At 38.4% G+C, this 21,060-nt stretch overlaps 1 protein-coding gene across 7 annotated transcripts in view; it reads right to left on the bottom strand.

Moving 5' to 3' along the window:
- LOC126322497 (uncharacterized) overlaps nucleotides 1-21,060 on the bottom strand; it is a 125,071-nt gene that overhangs the window by 72,238 nt on the left and 31,773 nt on the right. For all 7 annotated transcript variants that reach the window (XM_049994390.1, XM_049994372.1, XM_049994373.1 and 4 more), the window contains exons 2-3: nucleotides 2,933-3,097; nucleotides 2,581-2,745 (exon numbers count right to left, since the gene is read on the bottom strand). In XM_049994390.1, the coding sequence (XP_049850347.1) occupies nucleotides 2,581-2,745; nucleotides 2,933-3,095 (328 nt within the window). In that variant the 5' untranslated portion in view covers nucleotides 3,096-3,097. The remainder of the gene's footprint in view (nucleotides 1-2,580; nucleotides 2,746-2,932; nucleotides 3,098-21,060) is intronic.

Here is a 21,060-nt window from a genome sequence, read left to right on the forward strand (position 1 = left end):
GTTTGTGTTCTAGATATGTTTGCATAGAAAGTTGCCACGTGCTATGGTTTTTTCTTCCCATTAGTTTCTCAACCAGAGACAGTGAATTTGTATTTACAGAACTCACTGTATTAGCTATTATGTGGTTCAAAATTGTCACGCACTCCTGCTAATTTCCACCAGCCAATGATCTGGAATTTTTTTAATATTATGCTGAATTATATAGACAGGGCCCATAACATGTTAGCACAGCAATTTTCTGGTGGTATGTTACTGAAACTGTAAGATTTATTGTACACATTAATACATTAAACACATTTACATGAACTACTGTTTTATAGAATTCACAGAATAAAGAATAACAGTATCCATAGCAATGCAAAGATATGTACACAGTCAAAGCAGAGAATATTCACAGATTTGACATGTGATGTTGTGCTGGCAGACACATACTTCCATGCCACATCTAGTGGCCTCAACAGGCATATGCATAATTATGCAGAGTTGTCCGCTGACACATCTGGTGGGATTACAGAAGTTGTTGCTATCCATACATATGATGCCTCCAAGTAATATAATAAGCCTTCTTCAGACTGGAAAAGATACCCATGATGGTGTTTCTGGTGCACAAAGGCCTACTTTATTGCTGCTTAGAAGAAGATTAGGTTATCAATAGTGAATTGATATCTCCTGAATTTGTACTATATGTATCTGAGAACTCAAAAAGACACTAGTTTGTCATTTGATCCAATGTCCTATGAAGCTTGCAAGGACAACACTTGGCTATCAAATATAACAATATTATGAAAAGTATAGCTGGTACTCACCATACAGTAGACATGTCGAGTCACAGATAGGCACAATAAAAAGACTGTCAGAAAGTGAGTTTTCGGCCAACAGTGCCTTCATCAGAAATAGACCCCCCCCCCACACACACACACACAAATAAAAAACTCACTTGTTCCATTTCATCCTAGATTTTCTATTGTTTGACTAGGTTATCAAATATTAGACAAGTAATGATTTTCCAGGCTTCAGAAGAGGGATCAGAATAGTTTCCTTCCATGATAAAGAAAACTGTCCTGTTTTCTGGATACAGTTGAACAATGAGTGGAGGCTCTCTTATTTTCCCTGTGAGGTGAGAGAACATGGTTTAATGCCTCTTATTGTGACTGGGAGCCACATCTTCAATCAAGAACCATGCCAAATCCAGATTCCACATGGAAAACAACCTTTGCAGCATTATTCATTGTTGTAATGTTTCTGTGGCGATGGAATGGTTGTTAGGGTCTGACAATAGTGATTACTTCTAAAAAATATTTGGTTATTGTCTGAGCTATGCCCTCTAGTCTTGGCTGGAGACTTTTACTGTGTGTCATCCCTGTAATGAGGCACCATTCACAAATCCTTCTGATGGTCTCCCTCACTAACATGTACTTTTTTGAATGACTGACAGTCAATTCTTTCATCCTCTATTAAGAGGCACCCACTTAAAATCATCACTGCCAAAGGCAGCTTTAATGCAGTTAATTGTGTCTGAACCTCTGCATATTCACATGCCTGTTCCTGATGCAGAGTGGTCCACCTCACTCCACTGAAGGACAGGCAGTCTTAGTTGATGGCCCCTTAAAATTGGAACGGATGCATCATTGCTAGCTGGATCACTGTCATAATGTGACTTTTTAGTGGTACCATGATGTTGAAACATGGCCAGTGGACTATACAGTCTCACAATAGCCTTGTTGGGCATCCATTTCAGGCACTCTCTTTGGGCATCACTTAATCTGTTCAGTGTATTCTGATTGGGAAGTGGTCACTGGAAAGCACATCACTGACCACTTTCCACTTAGTAACATCTATAAGAGCCGGCCAGAGTGGCCGTGCGGTTCTAGACACTACAGTCTGGAGCCAAGTGACCGCTATGGTCGCAGGTTCCAATTCTGCCTTGGGCATGGATGTGTGTGTTGTCCTTAGGTTAGTTAGGTTTAATTAGTTCTAGGTTCTAGGTGACTGATGACCTCAGAAGTTAAGTCACATAGAGCTCAGAGCCATTTGAACCATTTTTGAACATCTATAAGGGCTATGAATCATACTGAAAGATTTATAGTGGAGAATAATGTCATGGCACAGCTCAAGTTCATGACACACCCTCTATTGAGCAGGTGTATTTCTACTACACTGTTTGACACTGTCAACAGAGTGACCTCTTTTGGAAGTAGCACAGCTCAACAACACATTGTGTGCGTTAAAATGTGAAGGATGGGGCAACTGTGCAGTGATATTACTCAAAGTCTTGTTTATAGCTCCATTAGGTTTCAGGTTGGTATTTAGAGGAGTGGTGAGCAACAGTATTCATTATCTGCCAATATGGCTACCAGCTACACTCAATCACTTCACTGAAGGCAGAATTCTATGTTGTTGAATCCAATAATGCTTCCAGTGCCACATTTTCTTATGTTTTATGGTATTTTTTCAATGAATTCTGTGAATATGGGAGACTGCTGCATCCACATACTCAAAGACAGCTGTGATAACTTGACACAACACAACTTGAATCAGCAGAACAGAATGTGAAACAAAGTGTGAAAAACATTTTAATACCTGTTTGATCAGTACGCTCTTCCATAAAAATGGCTATTGCATCCTTTGCCAAATCAACTGCCTTCTTTATGAGGTCAATGCTTTCTTCCTCAGTAAGCCCCAAATATTTCATAAAACCACCAATGCTTGCCTGGTATGTGTTTGTAGTTATGATCTGTGCTCCAGCTAAACAAGGAAGGATTTGTTTTAAAATTAAAATTTTGATGAGTGACTAGGGAAAATGTGTAAGTATTGTATATGTAATAACTTGAGGATCCATGCATTATTCAGACATTTTAGGAACATATTATATTAAACAAACAAATTAAATATTGAAAAATTTTCCAACACAAAAAAATTATTAAGATAAAACCTCTGAGAAAGTCGCAGTGTGTCATAACAACAGCTTCTGGGTCTGTTTTCAAAAATGCTGAACTCCATAAAGGGTTTCCATCAACGGGCGCAGAGACATGAGTGCTGAGCTGAGTTGCAAACCCACCATCTAATACCTTCACTCTTTCCTTGTCTGAAGACATCTCTGAAACAATTAGATAAAAATTATGCATGATCAGTAACATTCATAAAATGATCATATTTTTACCAAGGAAAATAAATAATTACTAGCTTTTATGATACAAATGTAAATAAGAAAAATCCTTAAATGAAAAAAATATATGGTGCAGAATACAGTGTGCAAAGCTCATTGTACAGTGAACTTACAACCAATTTCCATAGAAATGCCACTGACGAGCACGCATTATATCTCATGATTAGTGATTTATGCAGATATACATATTCCATCTTGATTTTTTGGTTAAATTCTAGTGTACAATTCCAGTGTCAAATTTGTGCAATGATGTCATGCCTGAGGCAAGGACACTACATACAGGCAATCTTTGAAAGCAACACATGCCATTCATAAACAAAGGGGTTTAGCATGCATTAAAATTACAAGCACAGTTCATGTGATTATTTACTTACCCATTAATTGTATCAAAATGAAAAGAAGACATAGAGAGAGAGAGAGAGAGAGAGAGAGAGAGAGAGAGAGAGAGAGAGAGAGAGAGAGAATATACATGTCTGAAATAAATTATTGCCGTAAACTAAGAGAAGCACAGAGAACACAGAGAATCTTCATATTCAATTACAGTATAGAGCTTGATGAAGTCATAATATTATGAAATAGCATAAATTTTTAATAATAATTACTGAGTGTAATAAGATTACAATGGAAATGTGGGGGTTCTGAGTGGGTAGATCCCAAAATGTGACAATGGGAAAACGAAATAAATAGTGTCATATATGAAACATTAGCATAAAATGTGGAAAAACTGGGATACAAATTCTTTTTTAAAAAAAGCCAGTTCACAAGTATCAAAAATTCACAAAAAGTAATAAATATAGTAATGGTAACTACACTTGAATTACATACATTAATTCTAGTTACTGATCCCAATATTCATTGCCTTTTTGAGTTACTTCAGAGAGCAGTCACAAGTGCATAAATCCTATCACATTTCAATGAACACACTTTACAATCTCTGAACTACTGTGAAAAAGTAGAAAACTGATCTATGGAATGGTTGGAATCAGTCACTGAAATTAATTAGCTAAATTCTAGTTTCAAATTCCAATATCCATTACTTGCTCAAACTAGTTCAGAGAAACATGTAATGAACTATTGATTGGTTGGAATTGGTAACTAGAATTGACCTATATAGCTTAACTCTAGTTGCTAATTTCAATCATTCCATGATAAATAATTATGAATACTTGTGGAGTAGGTGTGTGGACTGCCTTTTCATAGTATTTCTACATTTACTACTGCACGTAGTGAGTGAATGCAAAAAATAAGAAACCAGTGAGTCACTAAACGATATTGTAGTAACTGAATTGAAAATTTGTTAGTTATCACATTTTTCAATTAGTAGAAAGAGAGATACCATACAGTGATACACTTGATGATGTAAGAATCCAAACCAAATAACATAACACACATTAACAGGAAGTAGAGTTGATAGTTAATAGATACCACAAATGGAAATTATAAATAATGCATGCTAAATGCTTATTAAAAACACAAAATCTATCTTGAAACTGATAACTAGAATTACGCTATATAGGTAAATTATAGTTATCAATTCCATGGTTCATTATTTCCACTATTTCTCATTAGAGGTATGCAGTGATTTGTTATGGGATTTCTGTTTTTGGTTTACTTTCTGAACTACCATTGTAGCAGTAGGTGTGTACTCTACATTCTCTGAGAATTCTGATACATATGGTATAGCTTTTACTGTCAGTTTCACATTCAGTTATGTGTCATTATCATTACTTATGTATTGCTAAATCATCAGGATTTAACTGTATGGTATCTTTTCTGTACTGCTGTGATAGTGCAATAAATATGAAACCTGCATTGGTCAATTCTAGTTGTTGATTTAACACATTTTTGCAGTAGTAGCATTCCATACTTAGTGACAGTGAAATAACAAAGGAATGTGGTATTGACAGAGCGACATCACGTATGAAAATTCTAAAAGAATGCACTGAACAAATATACTGGTTCATTAATGTTAGCATTTTTACAGAAGGCAAGAGCAGTGGTTTCATTTAATAGTTACATTTTTTCTGTTGCTTTCCTGATTACTGCAACTGTAAAAAAAAAACCAGATTTTGGAATTGATAACTAGAATTAAGTTATATAGTTTAATTCTACTTACTGATTCCAAGTTTCATTATTTCCGGCATTTTTGCAGTAGGTATGTTCAATGGTATTTAGCAGGTTTCTATTTTTGCTGTTGCTTTCTGCACTACTGCCATAAGTAAACACTTTGTTACTGAAGTAGAAAGAGGAAATAGAAATGCTGAAACAAACCACTGCGCACGCATGTTGGAAAAAAAGGGCAAGTTGGCAATCTTGGAATTAACAACTAGAGTTCATCTATATGCTACAAATGTAAATCTCCATTACAAGGATCATAATGTCCAAAATAGTACAGGCAACATCTCCAAAAATAAAAATCTGAAGAAACATCACTGTGACAGTAATGAAAATGTGAAAAAAGACAAACCTTGGAATCAGTAACCAGAATTCATGTAACTCATGCAAGCCATAACAGCTCAAAAATAACAAACCTTAGTATTAGTACAAAGAGCTGTCAATGAGAGATTTCTTAACTACAAGAATTTAAAAAAAAAAAAAAAAAAAAAAAAAAAAAAAGCAACTTACTAGTTAGGTATAACTGAAAAAACACACAGCACAAGTACCACAGTGCAAAAACATCAAAATGGAAAGAATGCTCTACTAATAAGGAAAGTTACTGCATATGAACTTGCAGAAGAGTGAAAGATTGAAGCTGACAAGAAGAATAAAAGAAACAGAGGAAATCCAATGAGAATGCCAAAAATTCAAACTAACACAGTATGCAATAACCAGAATCATTAATCAAGTCAGTTCTCACCCTCCCAAATTGTTACATTAACAAACACAATGAAGATCATAATCCAAACGAAGAAACCTTCCTGCACAAGACATCACAACCAATCCTCCTCCCTTACCCCATTACTCTACATCCAAAATTAACAAGAAACGAAAAAAAATATCTCCTCCCAAAGAAACAAAAAAGTACCAAACCCACAAACTACAGTACCCGAATGAAAAGAAACACATGGAACGAGGAACGAAGAGGGGGTGGGGAGGGGGGGGGGGGGGGGGGGGGGGAACACTACCTTGAAACCTACCCGGCACCCAATTAACAAACCACATCCTGTACATTTCACTGACCATTCTCATAAATTCTTGAAACACACAATATTAATTAGGAATACTTTTCATTTGCCCTCCAACAGTATTCATCCATATGGCCTGTAAAACTGAAACCTTTACTCTCATAGTAACAGATTTTACAGCCCCCCCCCCCCCCCCCCTCCCAAAAACATCCCTCAATTGTATTCTTACATGCCCCCATCTTGTAAACTTTAAACTGGATGTTATAATTGTTAGCACCCTCTAATTGCCACAAATATTGTAAAAGTCTTATGGTAGTTTTATCATTAACCATTCTATAAAGGAAATTTTCACTTTAAATACAACTGACTCAGCCATAATGTAAATAAATTCAATATTAAATCAGAATATTCTGAATTGCAAATATTTTGACTGATGAAGTATATCAAAAACAAACTGTGATATGAAAATAAAAAATATACATTAAACTATCACTATATGCATGTAATGAAGACATCCAGAGACAAACTAATATTAAAACAATCGGTGACATAAACAGAATGAAATCATGCATTATGTCATTGCTCAAAGCCAATGGGTAGAATATGACACTAGAACCGACCCAGCTTTTCCATTAATGTATGTACAGGTATCATGTTTTACATCAAGACATACTCTGTAACACAAGTACTTTAACATTATCCTATAAAATTGGAGACTTCCTTAAAATTTTGGGTCTCTGCTGAAAATGTGGAGTTTAAATGGAAGTGACATGCATTCCCACATTTTGTCCTGTAGGCCCTCTTGTTGGAGAAATCTCAGAGATATAGAATGAGTCAAGATATATGTTACCATAGAAACAATACTATTCCTTCTGTAGTGTACATCATTTATCAGAAGTCCTGTATATGTTATTTGTCAAAGGTACTTATGATACCCTACTCCACTCTCAAAAAACTGAAAATATATGTATTACAAAAGCAGATGCACAACGAATATTTATAATCTAGCTCGACAAAGGACTTATTCCAAAAGCTAGCAAGTTATATTTCTCTTTTTTGTGTGCTTGTCAAAGACTCATTGCATCTGCTATTCAGTGAGTGGTCTCCTTTACTCCTAAGTTATTTAGAAACTACCAGAACTTCCCTACTAATTTTGTGATTTGACAGCATGCCTGGCTGCATCCTGACCATTTACATATTACTAAAAAGCACAGTGCCTTAGATGCAATAAAAATGAACGCTGTTGATTTTGCTGTATTACAAGTGGAACACAAATTAAGTTGATTTATTTACTGTACCACTTGTACTACCAGCAGTTGATTAAATTTTTGTCTATATGGGGTGAGTTTGCTAAATGGGGATCCGGGGATCCCTAAGAGGAAACTAAGCAAAAAAGGTAATATGGATATATGACCAGAAACACGCCCCAAAGAAAGGTAGAATTAAAAGATCTTTGACAGCATTGTATTGTATTGTATTTACTGGTCCTGTTGTTTACAAAAGCATCTTTTGCTTAAGACACTGGACAATTCAAATTATAAGTACACTTCTGAAAGTGATTTCCAGGCATACTTATTTAAGGTTACAATGAAACATTTTATGCATTAAGTATTTCTATAGCACATTTAATAAATTTAAATATTCTTTGAAGGAGTAAAAGCAGTAAATATGAATTTATAGAGATTTTCCAAAGGTTTTGACCTCACTAATAGCTTTTATGTTTTCAGGTACAGTTTAACTCCCACATGAAAAGTAACTTTTCGGCACAAAGATAAATTGATTTGGGTTATGTGTAAATTTTTGTTTTCCTGGTAAAATGGTCATGTATATCACAGTTTTTTTGCAGCGTGCAGCCCTGAACTATTACATTTGTTTCAATGAATATAAGGGTTCCCCTAATGGATACACATGGTAATGGAATAATACCAGGTATCTCAAACAGAGGTATGCACAAGTCTCTAGGTTTGCATCCACACACGATTCTAATGGCCCTTTTTTGTAGTTTGAAAATGCTATTAGCTGTCTTACAGTTTCCCCAGAAAGTGAGTTGCCTCTGGATCGCTGGGTCTTGAGTTCGATTCCCAGCCAGGTTGGGGATTTTCTCTGCCCGGGGACTGGGTGTCTGTGTTGTCCTCATCATTTCATTACCATCAACATCATCATTCAAAACAGTGGGTAGATTGCACTGTGTAAAAATTGGACTGCTAAAACTTGGGACTCTGTATGGGCAGTGATGACAGTGCAGTTGACTACCCCACAAATCATCATCAACACCCAGAAAGTGAAACTTCCTGGCAGATTAAAACTGTGTGCCGGACCGGACTCTAACTCGGGACCTTTGCCTTTCACAGGCAAGTGCTCTACCATCTGAGCTACGCAAGCATGACTCACATCCCGTCCTCACAGCTTCAATTCTGCCAGTACCTCGTCTCCTACCTTCCAAACTTCACAGAAGATCTTCTGCGAACCTTGCAGAATTAGCACTCCTGGAAGAAAGGATATTGCAGAGACATGGCTTAGCTACACCCTGGGGGATGTTTCCAGAATGAGATTTTCACTCTGCAGCAGAGTGTGCGCTGATATAAAACTTTCTGGCAGATTAAAACTGTGTGCCAAACCGAGAGCTTCTGTGAAGTTTGGAAGATAGGAGATGAGGTACTGGCAGAACTGAAGCTGTGAGGACGGGTCGTTAGTCGTGCTTGGGTAGCTCAGACAGTAGAGCACTTGGCCGCGAAAGGCAAAGGTCCCGAGTTCGAGTCTCGGTCTGGCACACAGTTTTAATCTGCCAGGAAGTTTCATATAAGTGCACACTCCGCTGCAAAGTGAAAATCTCATTCTGGATCCAGAAAGCGACTCCATACTTAAGGTGAGAATGAAAGTAGGCATGGCCCGTATTCATTACTATTTTCTCACTACAGTGCGATTTTATTGAGCAAAGAAAGTAACATGTCTTGCTCAGTTCTGCATTAAGGTATTCAACACGCTTATTTCATTTAACATTGTTCTGTTGTCAAAGTCCTAAGAATACAGTTACAGTACTGTTACTACCTAGTTCATCACTGATAGAGATGATGGGTTAAACATGTCCTTGTTTGCAGCATTGTGGAATATTAGTGCAATAGTTTTTTTAAATTATTTATTACAAGTTGATTATTCTGTGCCCAGCTGCTAAGTTGTTTTGTGACAGTGTTAACTGATTGCTGTAATTGTTCTTTACAGTCTCCTTTTAGTAGAATTGTGGTGTCATCAGTAAATATGATTGTTTTATGTACATCCACATTTAAGTTAAGATCATTTATATATAATGGGAACAGAAGGGGTCCCATTATTGATCCTTGGGGTACAACATATTTCATTTGTTTACCATTATTAATCATTGGGGTACAACGTATTTAATTGGTTTAGAGTCTGATAATTGTGCAGATACAGTTTTTAGGAGGGTATTTGTGTGCTTGATTTTTTTCAAGCTCTGACAGCAGAATCTTATGGTACACCACATCAAAAGCTTTTTGAAAGGTCAATAAATACTACTATTGATTCCTGTTTCTTGCCCATCAGGCTTAATATGGAATTGATGCACTCATAAATAGCAGTTGTCATTGACCTCTTATTCCTGAATCCATGTTGCTCATTGCATAAGACATTGTTGTTAGTTACAAACTTCATAAGTTTGTCATTCATAATTTTTTTAATACTTTTGAAACACAAGAGCAAATTGTGATGGGTCTGTAGTTATTTATGTTAACTTTATTGCTTTTTTTTATATACTGGAATGACTTTAGACATTTTCAATACATCAGGGACAGCACTTGCCTGAAGTGAGCAGTCACTATGTGTGTAAGTGTTTCACTTATGTTTGATGCACTCTTCTTCAAGATTGTTGTAAGACTGAAAGCATAGTTGGAATTTTTTAGTCCTTTTATTGCATTACCTACTTCATCTTGTGAAACATTGACCCTCTATAATCACTTATATTGAATTCATTGGTTTGGGTGCTCTAAAGTAAGTCTGATGTACCATATTTTCATGTATAAGAAGGTGTAATTAGATGAACAGCGAACACTAACTTCACTTAATGAAAGTTTATTCAGCACTTGCACATACATGAGCATGGAGCGAACTGCCTCTGGCCAGAACACATACAGTATATATACAGCTACAGAACATTACAGTACAATGATTCTTGACTTTTTGGATACTTCTATAATGTACTCAAACAAAATATAGAAATTAAAATTGTACAGGCTAGGTGTTCTGAACTCATGACCCTCCATGCAGCAGTTTAGTATCATAACCACTACACCATGGTGTTATTCAGCTTCTTCTGTGACATTGCTCCCTCCTTAAGATAACAGCATCTCAGTGTGACATCCTCCTAGTCCGGGAACGAGTCATTGGTCCTGCATACTCCGACTCCTGATGACTGATTCTCACCCTGGCAGGGATCTTCTTAGAACTTCTTTTGCTGCTATGCTCTTCATCACATTTCCACTTGTTGCCTGTCACTGGAGCTCCAAATTTATCCTGGGTTGCAGGATCCTTATAGTGCTTCATTTGAAGGTCATGGACCATATCACTGATCTTTCGTTGTCTTGTGTCGGGATCGAAATCTTCAACTTCGTAAGTAACATCAGACAATGGTCTTACAACCTTATAAAGTCCAAAGTAGCGCCTGAGGAGCTTCTCAGGGAAACCAACCTTCCAAACAGGAGTGAAGATCCAGACAAGGTCACCAGGCTGGTTGACAACAGGGTGGTGGCTCACTTCATACCTTCGGCGATTATTTTCTTGAGCTTGCAGCGTGCAGTGTCGAGCTGACTGCCAAGCTTCCTCAGATCTGGTTAACACCTGTCCAATGTAGTTATTGTCCATGTCATCATGATCTAACAGAAACACAGTATCCATTGTCTTAGTCACCCCATGCCCATACACCAGGAACATGGTGTAAATCCTGTGGTGTCTTGTTTGGTGGTGTTGCAGACAAACATCACGATAGGTAACACCTCATCCCAGTTGCTCTGCTCAACATTGACTAACACTGATAGCATGTTGCCCAAGGTCTTATTAAGGCGTTCAGTAAGCCCGTTAGTTTGTGGATGGTAGGCAGTCGTCATGTGATGAGTAAAGTTGCACTGATGGTTTATCTCCGTCACAAGATTCGATTGAAAAACTTTCCCTTGACCCGTAATTAATGTCCTTGGGAACTGTGTTTTAACACAATGTCTTCCATGATGAATTTGGCTACCTCGGATGCTTCGGCTGTTTTCACAGCTTTAGTAATGGTATAGGGTGGCATATAATCAGTGCAAACAATAATCCATCTATTGCCACTAGCAGACATTGGAAATTGTCTGAGGAGGTCAATCCCAATACGCTGGAAAAGCGTTTCAGCTGCTGAAATTGGTACGAGTTGGCCAGGTGGTTTCTGAGGAACTGCCTTTCTCCTCTGGCACACTCGACAGTGCGACACAGTGATGGGCACTCCCAAATAAACCTGGCCAGAAAAATCTCTTGCGGATTATATCATATGTCTTAATAAATACTAAATGTCTGACCTCAGGTTTGTCATGGAATTTCTGTAGAACATCTAAGCACATGTGTTTAGCAATCATTGGTAGCCACCTCTTTCCAAACGTATCAAAGTTTTTCTTGCAAAGTAATCCATTAACTACCTTAAATTGTCCTTTCACATTCTCTTGACCGATTTAAGGCAAACACAATTTGAGATATCCTCCTCCTGCTCAGCAGAGAGATCCTAGTGAAGTGAGACAGACACTATCTTCATCAAAGTGTTGCACAGGGTTTCTTGAGAAACAGTCAGCGTTTTGGTGTTTTCTTCCACTTTTGTACACTATGGTAATTTCATACTCTTGAATACGTAGTGCCCACCTGGAGAGTTGTCCTGATGGATCCGTAAGACCTGTCAACCAACAAAGTGAATGATGGTCTGTAACAACTGTGAATGGCCTTCCATAGAGACTATGTCGAAATATGCATATGGCCCAGATCACAGCAAGACATTCTCTTTCTGTAGTTGAGTAGTTTCTCTCGGCTTCTGTAAATGTCCTAGAAGCATAGGCTATAACCATCTCTTTTTCATCCGAAATTTGCACCAGAACAGCACCAATCCCATACCCGCTGGCATCTGTGTGTAGTTATGTAGATGCGCTCTTGTCATACAAACTAAGTACAGGGTCAGTCAGCAGAGATTTTCACAGTACATCAAAATAATATTGTTGAGGACCACTCCAGATAAATTTAGTATCAGCTTTTAACAACTCTTGGAGTGCCCTGGCTTTGATACAAAAGTCTTTGTTAAAATGACAGTAATAAGGACATAATCCAAGGAAGCTTCTCATACCTCTAACACTTTTAGGAATAGGAAATTTGATTATAGATCTCACCTTTTCTGGATCTGGCCACACACCTTTGTTTGACACAAGGTGTCCAAGTATTTTGATTTCTTTTACTCCAAAGAGACACTTTCTCGGATTAAGTATCAGTCCGTCTTGTTGGAGACCCTCAGTCTTTTTGTATGTTCATCAAATATGTCTGAGAACACTATAATATCATCTAAATAACGAAGACACATCATCCACTTCAGGTGCCCTAAAGAAGATTAGCCATCATCCATTCAAAAGTTGCTGGTGCATTACAAAATACCAAAAGGCAGTACCTTAAACTCATACAGGCCCTCAGGGGTGATTAATGCAGTTCTCTCATGATCAGCCTCATCTACTTCGATTTGCCAGTATCTCGAGTACATGTCCATGGTTGAGAAAAACTTAGCCCCCTTCAGACAATCTAGTGTATTGTCAGTTCGTGGAAGAGGGAAATGTCCTTTTTAGTTATCTGATTAAGCTTCCTAATTGACACAAAAGTGCTAACTGTCATTCTACTTCCTAATGAGGATCACTGGTGATGGCCATGGGCTCTGCGGAAGCTCATCATTTTCTCTACCTCGTCACGAATTATTCTACGTTCCATTGCTGACACACGGTATGCTCTCTGGCGTATTGGTTGATTATCTCCAGCGCTAAACCAGTGCTTCACTGTCAGTTTGTCCAATCTGATCCTCACCTATGGACTGAAGCATTCAGGGAACTCTTGAAGAATGGCAAGTAGCTTTTTCTGTTGTTCAGTAGTGAGATCTGGTGATAGTCAAGCTAGAAGATCTTGCCTCATAGTGGTAGCACTAATTTCACCCACAGACTAGGCATAGGAGTTTTCTGACGCTTAGCTGTTCTTCAATTAATGGCTCAGCACTTGCTATGCACATAAGTCTTGGAAGGATCTGTGGTTCTCATCAACAGTTAACTATCCACATGTCACCAAATCCATTCTTAAATGAGACAACAGAGGCTGGGATGACCAAGTTATTCTTCAGTGGTATCCTTCTCTTACTTTCCACTACAAGATCCATGGGTTGATGCATGGCATGACATGTGATAGTTACCTTTCTAGTGCTGACTGCAGGAATGATCACTTCATCCAGCACATGTAGCCTCCACACACTTCGATGCACATCTTCCTGTCCATAGTATCTCATCTTGTCTAGCATAATTTTCGAGTGACCACAATCTAGAATTGCCTGAGAAACTTTCAAAAAGTTCCATCCGAGAATGACATCATGACTACACACTTGTAAGATGGTGAATTCTAAGGGCTGTGTATGGCCACTTATACCCACACTAATGGTACATCTTCCTGTAGGTTTTGCGTATTTCCCATAAGCCACCTTCAGCAGAGATGTTTTGTTGTTGACAAATATGGTTTTCTGCAACTGGCAATGGTACTTCTCTGAAATGACTGAATATGATGCTCCAGAGTCCACAAGAGGTTGGGCTGGTCAGCCATCCATGAGGATGTAATTTCCTATCATTTTTGTAGTGATTGAGGGCAGAGGATTTTTTTCTTTGGCAGCCTCACCTCCAACAAAGGTCACACCCTTTAGTTTTCCAGGTTATGGCAGCTAGGTGATCGACTGGAGCTTCTAAACAGTGATGGAGATCTTGCTCAGTGTGTTGGGGAGCGTCCTCTACAGTGGCTAGCTTGCAGCGATGGCAACCTACATCATCCTGCACCCACATCTTCTTGCTCATCCTCGTCGTCCTGGAGTTGGTGTCAGCTAAGATCGGTCTGCTGTCTTCTGGCATGGGCATCATCAAATATCTGACACCTTTCTCGACAACAGCACACCACATGTCCCAGTTGTCCACAGTGGAAACATACTGGTTGGTTATCCTGGGTCCTCCAGATGCCAGTCTTCCTTGGTGCCCAAACAGGTTCCTCATACGACATTGTAGGAATGTAACTCTGCCTGGGTCTCGACTTTTTCACCGTTTTAAAGGGAAATGAAGGACGAGAGATTGGGTTCAATGTATGTTCGGCTTCCTCCATTATGACCTCTTGAAGCATCTCGATTTTTGGCTCACCGTGCAATCCAAGTGCCTTCTGAACTTCATCTCGCATTATCTGACGAAGAACACTTGTGAAATCAGTTGCTTCCTCCATCACAGACATCGATACATTTGGAAGCTGTTCAAACTTCTTGTGTGTAATTCTTTTTAGATGCATTGTCTTGATATACTGGCACCATTTTATGAAGTTGTCTGCTGTCGAAACTTCCTTCAGGAGTAGGGCTTGATACATGTCCTCAGCAACACCCTTCATGAGATGTACAACCTTGACTTCCTCCTTCATTCTAGGATCCACTATTTTACGCAGCTCCAAGATGTCTTGAATGTAGGATGCTGTAGTTTCTCCTGGACGCTGTGCCCTGGACTTTAATTTATCTTAAGCCTTCCATTTCTGTTGTCGTGTGTCGCCGAAATACTTCCTAGCTTGTGAACTTCTCCTCATTGTTCTTATACCATTGCTAGGCAGTGCCCTCCAAGTAGAAAAATATATTAGCCGAACACATGGTGTCATCCCATTTGTTGAATTTGGCTATACGCTCATGTACCTTCAGCCACTTGCTCAAATCTTGGCCATCATCACCAGAGAACCCGGAAGAATGTCTCATGTGGTGGCACACAGTTGCCGTCATCATAGCATCCTCTCCTCCTTCCGTCTCTAATAGACTGCGATCTGTTGAATATGGCTCGAACTCTGGTTTCCCACCACGTAAACGGTGGTTCTGTCGCCTGATGGGGGCCACTGTGTAGCTGATAATGTGCCCTATCACAAGTTCCAATACCCGATGTCTCCACCAGAAGAATGTCATGTAGAAGAAGGTATAATTAGATGAATGATGAGCACTAACTTCACTTAACAAAGGTTTCGTCAGCACTTGCACATACAAGAGTACGGAGTGAACTGCCTCTGGCCAGAACACATACAGTAGATATACAGCTACAGAACATTCCAGTACAATGACTCTTGAGAATTTGTGGATACTTTTACAATGTACTTGAACCAAATATAAAAATTAAAACTGTACAGTCCAGGTGAGTTTCAAACTCACGACCCTCCATGCAATAGTTCAGTATCATAACCACTACACCAAGGTGCTATTCAGTTTCTTGTGCAATGATATTTTTGGCAACAAGTGAAGCATTTGTTAAAAATGTTTGCTTTTAAGGGGTTTGCCACTTTTTAATTGTTTGTGATAGTATTACATTTTTGCTGGATGGGCTGTGTTCACCAGATTCTTTTTTTTTATGGCACTCCACATAGCCTTCCCTTTTATTATCTGAATTATAAATGTATTGGTCATTATTTTTGCTGCTCTTATTACTTTTCTTAGTATTTTGGAGTATTTTTTATAGTATACATGTATTTCAAGTGAGGAATTTTTGATTTACAGTTTATTTTCTGGCATGAAATCCTTATTCCCCTGGTGAGCAAGCTGTTTGTTCTAGAATTCCCCCTTATGGTAACAGTTTTCAGTGGGAAGGCAATCTGAAAGAAATGGGTTAGTGTATCAATGAAAATGTTGAATTTTTCATTGATATCATTAATTTTGTAAACCTGTGACCATTTTTCTTTCTTTAATAAGTTGTTGAAGTACTTTACATTATCCTGATTATTCCTTTTACTTGTGGTTCTACAGACATGTTGTTAATAATACTGGCTTTCATTTTTAAGTTTAACATTTAAGCAAGATGGTCACTAAATCCTGCACTGACAATTTTTAGTGAAGTATTGTGTACAATTTTCTTGAATAGAAATTCATCAAAAGCTGTTTTACAAGTTTCCGTCACTTGGGTAGCAGCTTTTACTTCAGCCATAAAATGATAGGATGTTGCAAGGTTAAAAAAGGCCTTTGTTTCTACTATTTATGAGGAAATGAATATTGAAGTCACCACAGATTATTAACTCACAATACATTTTATTTGCTTTATTTAGAAATATTTCAATTTTGTTTACAGAAAGTTGAAAATTTCCAGATGGTGAGCAGTAAACTGTAGCAATAACATGTTGAACAGAATAATTTTTATAGCTTCAGTTACATAATCCTTTTCAACATTTGTTCTGGTTAAGTCAGATCATTACGGACAGAGCACAAGATTGGTATGACTCAAGAATGGGGAAGAAAATCAGCCATGCCCTTCCAAAGGAACCATCCCCGCATTTGTCTGGAGTGACTTAGAGAAATCATGGAAAACCTAAATCTGGATGGTCAGACACAGATCTGAACCACCATTCTCCAGAATGTGTCAAGTGTGCTTGTCACTGTGCCACCTTGCACAGTTGGAGAGTGCTCCATGATATGATGGCTTTTAATGTAAATATCTGTTTTTCCTTTGGTACTACTTGTGGCTGTCTCTGCTGGCCTGTGTGAATGAGGATAATTTACTCTGTGTTCCTTTGATGCTGTAGAAATATTTCCTTGGCTGCCTGGTGCACAACCATCACTTTGTATGTAGGTGTGGACAATATTCCATTTATTAATTAGCATATGCATTTTCTAATACAGGAATTAGTGCTAACTTCAAAGGTCTCTGTCTGTGTACAGGCATTATTTTTAGTCAACTTTCTCCCAGAGCTGCAGTAATGGAGGTTTTCAAGCTCGAAGCAAGCAACTTAGCAAGCTAAGAGGCACATCTGGTTTCCCATAGGTTGCTTGCTAATGACCATCTCATGTCAGCAGTCATTATCATATTGGTACACACCTCAAAGGTCAGCATCATCCTCATGACTTGGATGGTTGGTCCAAGATCCCTAGTTCCTGTGACAAACAACATTTCATCACAAGACCACGCAGTGGTTGCAAGAGAATGTATGAAGCTTACACATATAGGAGATGGGTAGCACTCACCAGTCCACAGCTCAGGGATTCCATATTCATTAGGCCCATGGCTAGCTGAGAATGTCCCAGTTCCCTGAGATGCTCATCTTTTGACATAAACCAGGAGGGACATGTAGCTTATCGAACACCATAGACATGGTAAGCATCCCCTCTCCTTCACCCTATCAATTTGTTTGTTCTCCAGTCTGTCATAATAATTTCCAATGTTCACCTCAGCAACCATCAATGTTATAATTTTTCTGCATTGAATTCCATTGTTGAAAGTTAGACACAGTAATACACACAGACCATAAATTTTCCTCACTGGTTGCAGAGGAAGTATAGTTTTTGTACACGTTATGAGAAGCACAGCACTCCAGACAATTTTTATTCTTTTTTTTCTGTGCACCCAAACAGTCCTAGGTATAACAACTGATCAACTGGTTCCACAACTTCATATTTAACTTTTTCTATTTTCTTTTCAGTGTTTTGATTAAGCATTATTTCAGTTTACTCAGTTATTGAATTACAAGTGGCCTTTTGAAATTTTATTGTTAAGTTATTCCATTTATGGCTAAAATTTATCTTCACTAACATTACAATCTGACTGGCATGCCAAAGGCAGTTCATGTTAAGATGCTACCTGCCTCTATTACAGGCTGAATAGCGTCATATTAATTCTTTCTCCGAGACAGCTAATGAATGTGACTCAATTTACCATTCACTATTCTGACTCTCCTTCTTTAAGGTCAAATATGAGAATGATTTTTGAAAAATTTAATGTCACTGTTACAAGTGATGCACTCTGATGTTATTCACAGTGACAATCCTAGTAAATTCATCTGACATTTCAATAACCATTGTCATTCCATTCCACACTAAAATCTATCATTTCTGCGAACAGGCTCATACTGAACTGTTGCAAATTGCTTCAACTCCCTTCCCAGTCATGTGTAACCCAGTGGGCCAATAATCCGTTATTGCTAATCAAAGATCTGTGGAAATGATGTGCTACCTACCAAGGAAGCAAATAACTGAAAAGATAAAATAAAAAGTGATATAAAAACTCCCACAAACTTAACATGTGAGGGTATAAAAGGTACATCCTTTTAGAGGTTTCCAATTAACTGAGGATTTATTGCTGCAACAGTGTAGGTGGAACACATGAAATGATTACATTTGCACATCAATAGAACAAGCTGTTTCGAGGTAGCAGCCATCGACCCATGCTGAAATGCCCATAGGCATACATGATGTAACCTCCATGGACAGCATGCAGGTGCACACTCTTGGGATCCAGTTGATTGTAGAAATGGTAAATACTGTCCTGGGATACTTTATTCCACATAGTTCTGTAAGAGGTATTGGTTGACAAGTCGCACGAGTGACTTATTGTTCCATCATATCCCACACACGCTCAATTAGAGACAAGCCCGGACATAGTGCTCGCCAGTGTATCTCCATGGCATGGTTGTCTGCTGGCCAGGAAAATTGCTGCACATCTTGCACAGTGAATTGAGTTTCACAGACAGCATTATCCTGTTGGAACAACATATCAACTTCCTGTTGCAAGAATGACAAAAGAATGGGTTTAACAACATTCTGCAAGTACCGAATGCTAGTTAGTATCCCCTCCAGAACCACCGTAGGTGAACGAGAGTTGTAGTTTATGAGACCCCAGACCATAAGATCTGAGGTGGGGCAGTGTGTGTCTTGGATGAATGCACTCTATGAGACACTACTGTGCAAACAACCTTCACTTGTGTGCAGAGTCTGCTTTCATGGCTGAAGACCATGGCACATCATTCCATCTTCCAACTGATCCTCTGACGGGACCGATTGAACCCTGCACATCAATGCTGTGGCATGAATGGAAGATGGACTACAGATCTGCATGCCCGCAGTCCAACTGCTAATAATTGGTTCACAACTGTTCATATTGACATATCTGGGCTCACAAGCCCTCTTATCTGTGCTGTGGTAACTGAACAATCTGCCACTGCTGCCCTTACAATATGATGATCCTGGCGGGTGCCTACACAGTGTGGATATCCAGAACCTCATCTACAGGAATGAGAATGTTCACAAGACCACTGATACCAACATCATTCCACAACTGACACAGTACGTTCAACTTGTGGGGCAATTCTCCGAAAGGACCATCCTGCCACTCAGAAGGCCACAATATGATCCCTTCTAAACTTGCACAGCTGCTGCAGGAAACAAGTGGGTGGTTGTGTGCTTGCTTCACATATTTGCACCACAATGAGTTTTGTGGCTGTAAGCATTCCCTATTAAAGGGTAGTCATAGATGAAGCTTTGGTAACTATGTCACTATGTTATCTGTTGATCGATGACATTGAAACCATTATCAGTATATCTACTATCCCTCAGGTGGCATATGCCATCATCTGGTCAAAATCAACATTGTCTTTCCAGCTGTACTATTTTTTTTCCTGCAGTGTATATTTCTCCTAGTTTTTCCCCAATACAGAGATCTAAAATTGAGAAGAGTTTTGGTGATACACAATCTCTTTGACTCCTCTTTCAGTTTTGAATTTATCACTTTGTTGATAGAGTATAATTGAAAACCAAACAATTTACTTTTATATCCTTCAGTATACATAGGCTGAATCAAGGTCTCATTTGCAAGACTGTTATTACAGAATTAATTGAAAACTGACTCAAATGTTTTCACAAAATCTTGAATCAATGGCAAAGCAGAATTCATTTTCATGTCTCCATATTCATTCACAGTTGAAAATACTCCATTAAGCTATACCAACTTCCAAAACCAGCTTGTGCCTTAGTTTAAAATTCAACGAGTTTTCATGTTGTTGGTGACAATTTTAATGAACACTATGCACATTATAGAGAGGGAACTGACAGGCCTACAGTTTATGTTTCGCCTGTCTCCTTCCTAGACTACATTTACATTTTGCACATCCTTCTAAAGTTCCCACTGTATCACATATCAAGATTCCTTTTCATTCCACTAAGACACACATTCCACTCAGATACAGAGTGTGGGAATAAATAATGCTTAAATGACTCAGCACACATTTAATTAAACTACTCTTGTCTTTGAGGTACCTAAGGATGTCTTACACAAGAGGTTAAAGTACATTTCCAAATTCTTCACTTAATACAGGCCCTTAAAACTGTAAGTACACTCTTGCAGAATATTTGGCTTCTATTTCCACACACTGTCACAATCTCACATGGGCCAACCACACCTTTGACCATTCATTCTTCCCTACTTGGTACAGGTATTAAAAAGTGTTAAATACTTTGATGGTGATAGTATGCATTGAAACAAGAAAAATAAGTCCAATAAACATATATCCAGAAATGCATACATTCAGAGATAAACATTTGGTTACAGGAAGTGCTGTGCAATGTTTTGCTGCGGATATTAGCACAATTGGTGCATTGGCACTCCATCAAATGTGTTGGCAGGGTATTATTATGTCTTACTCAAAGTAATCTACCTACCATTAGGTGGTCTGCATCAGTTGTGTGGTTCAAGTCACGTT

Source organism: Schistocerca gregaria, chromosome 2 (assembly GCF_023897955.1).
Source record: "Schistocerca gregaria isolate iqSchGreg1 chromosome 2, iqSchGreg1.2, whole genome shotgun sequence".
Classification (NCBI taxonomy): domain Eukaryota; kingdom Metazoa; phylum Arthropoda; class Insecta; order Orthoptera; family Acrididae; genus Schistocerca; species Schistocerca gregaria.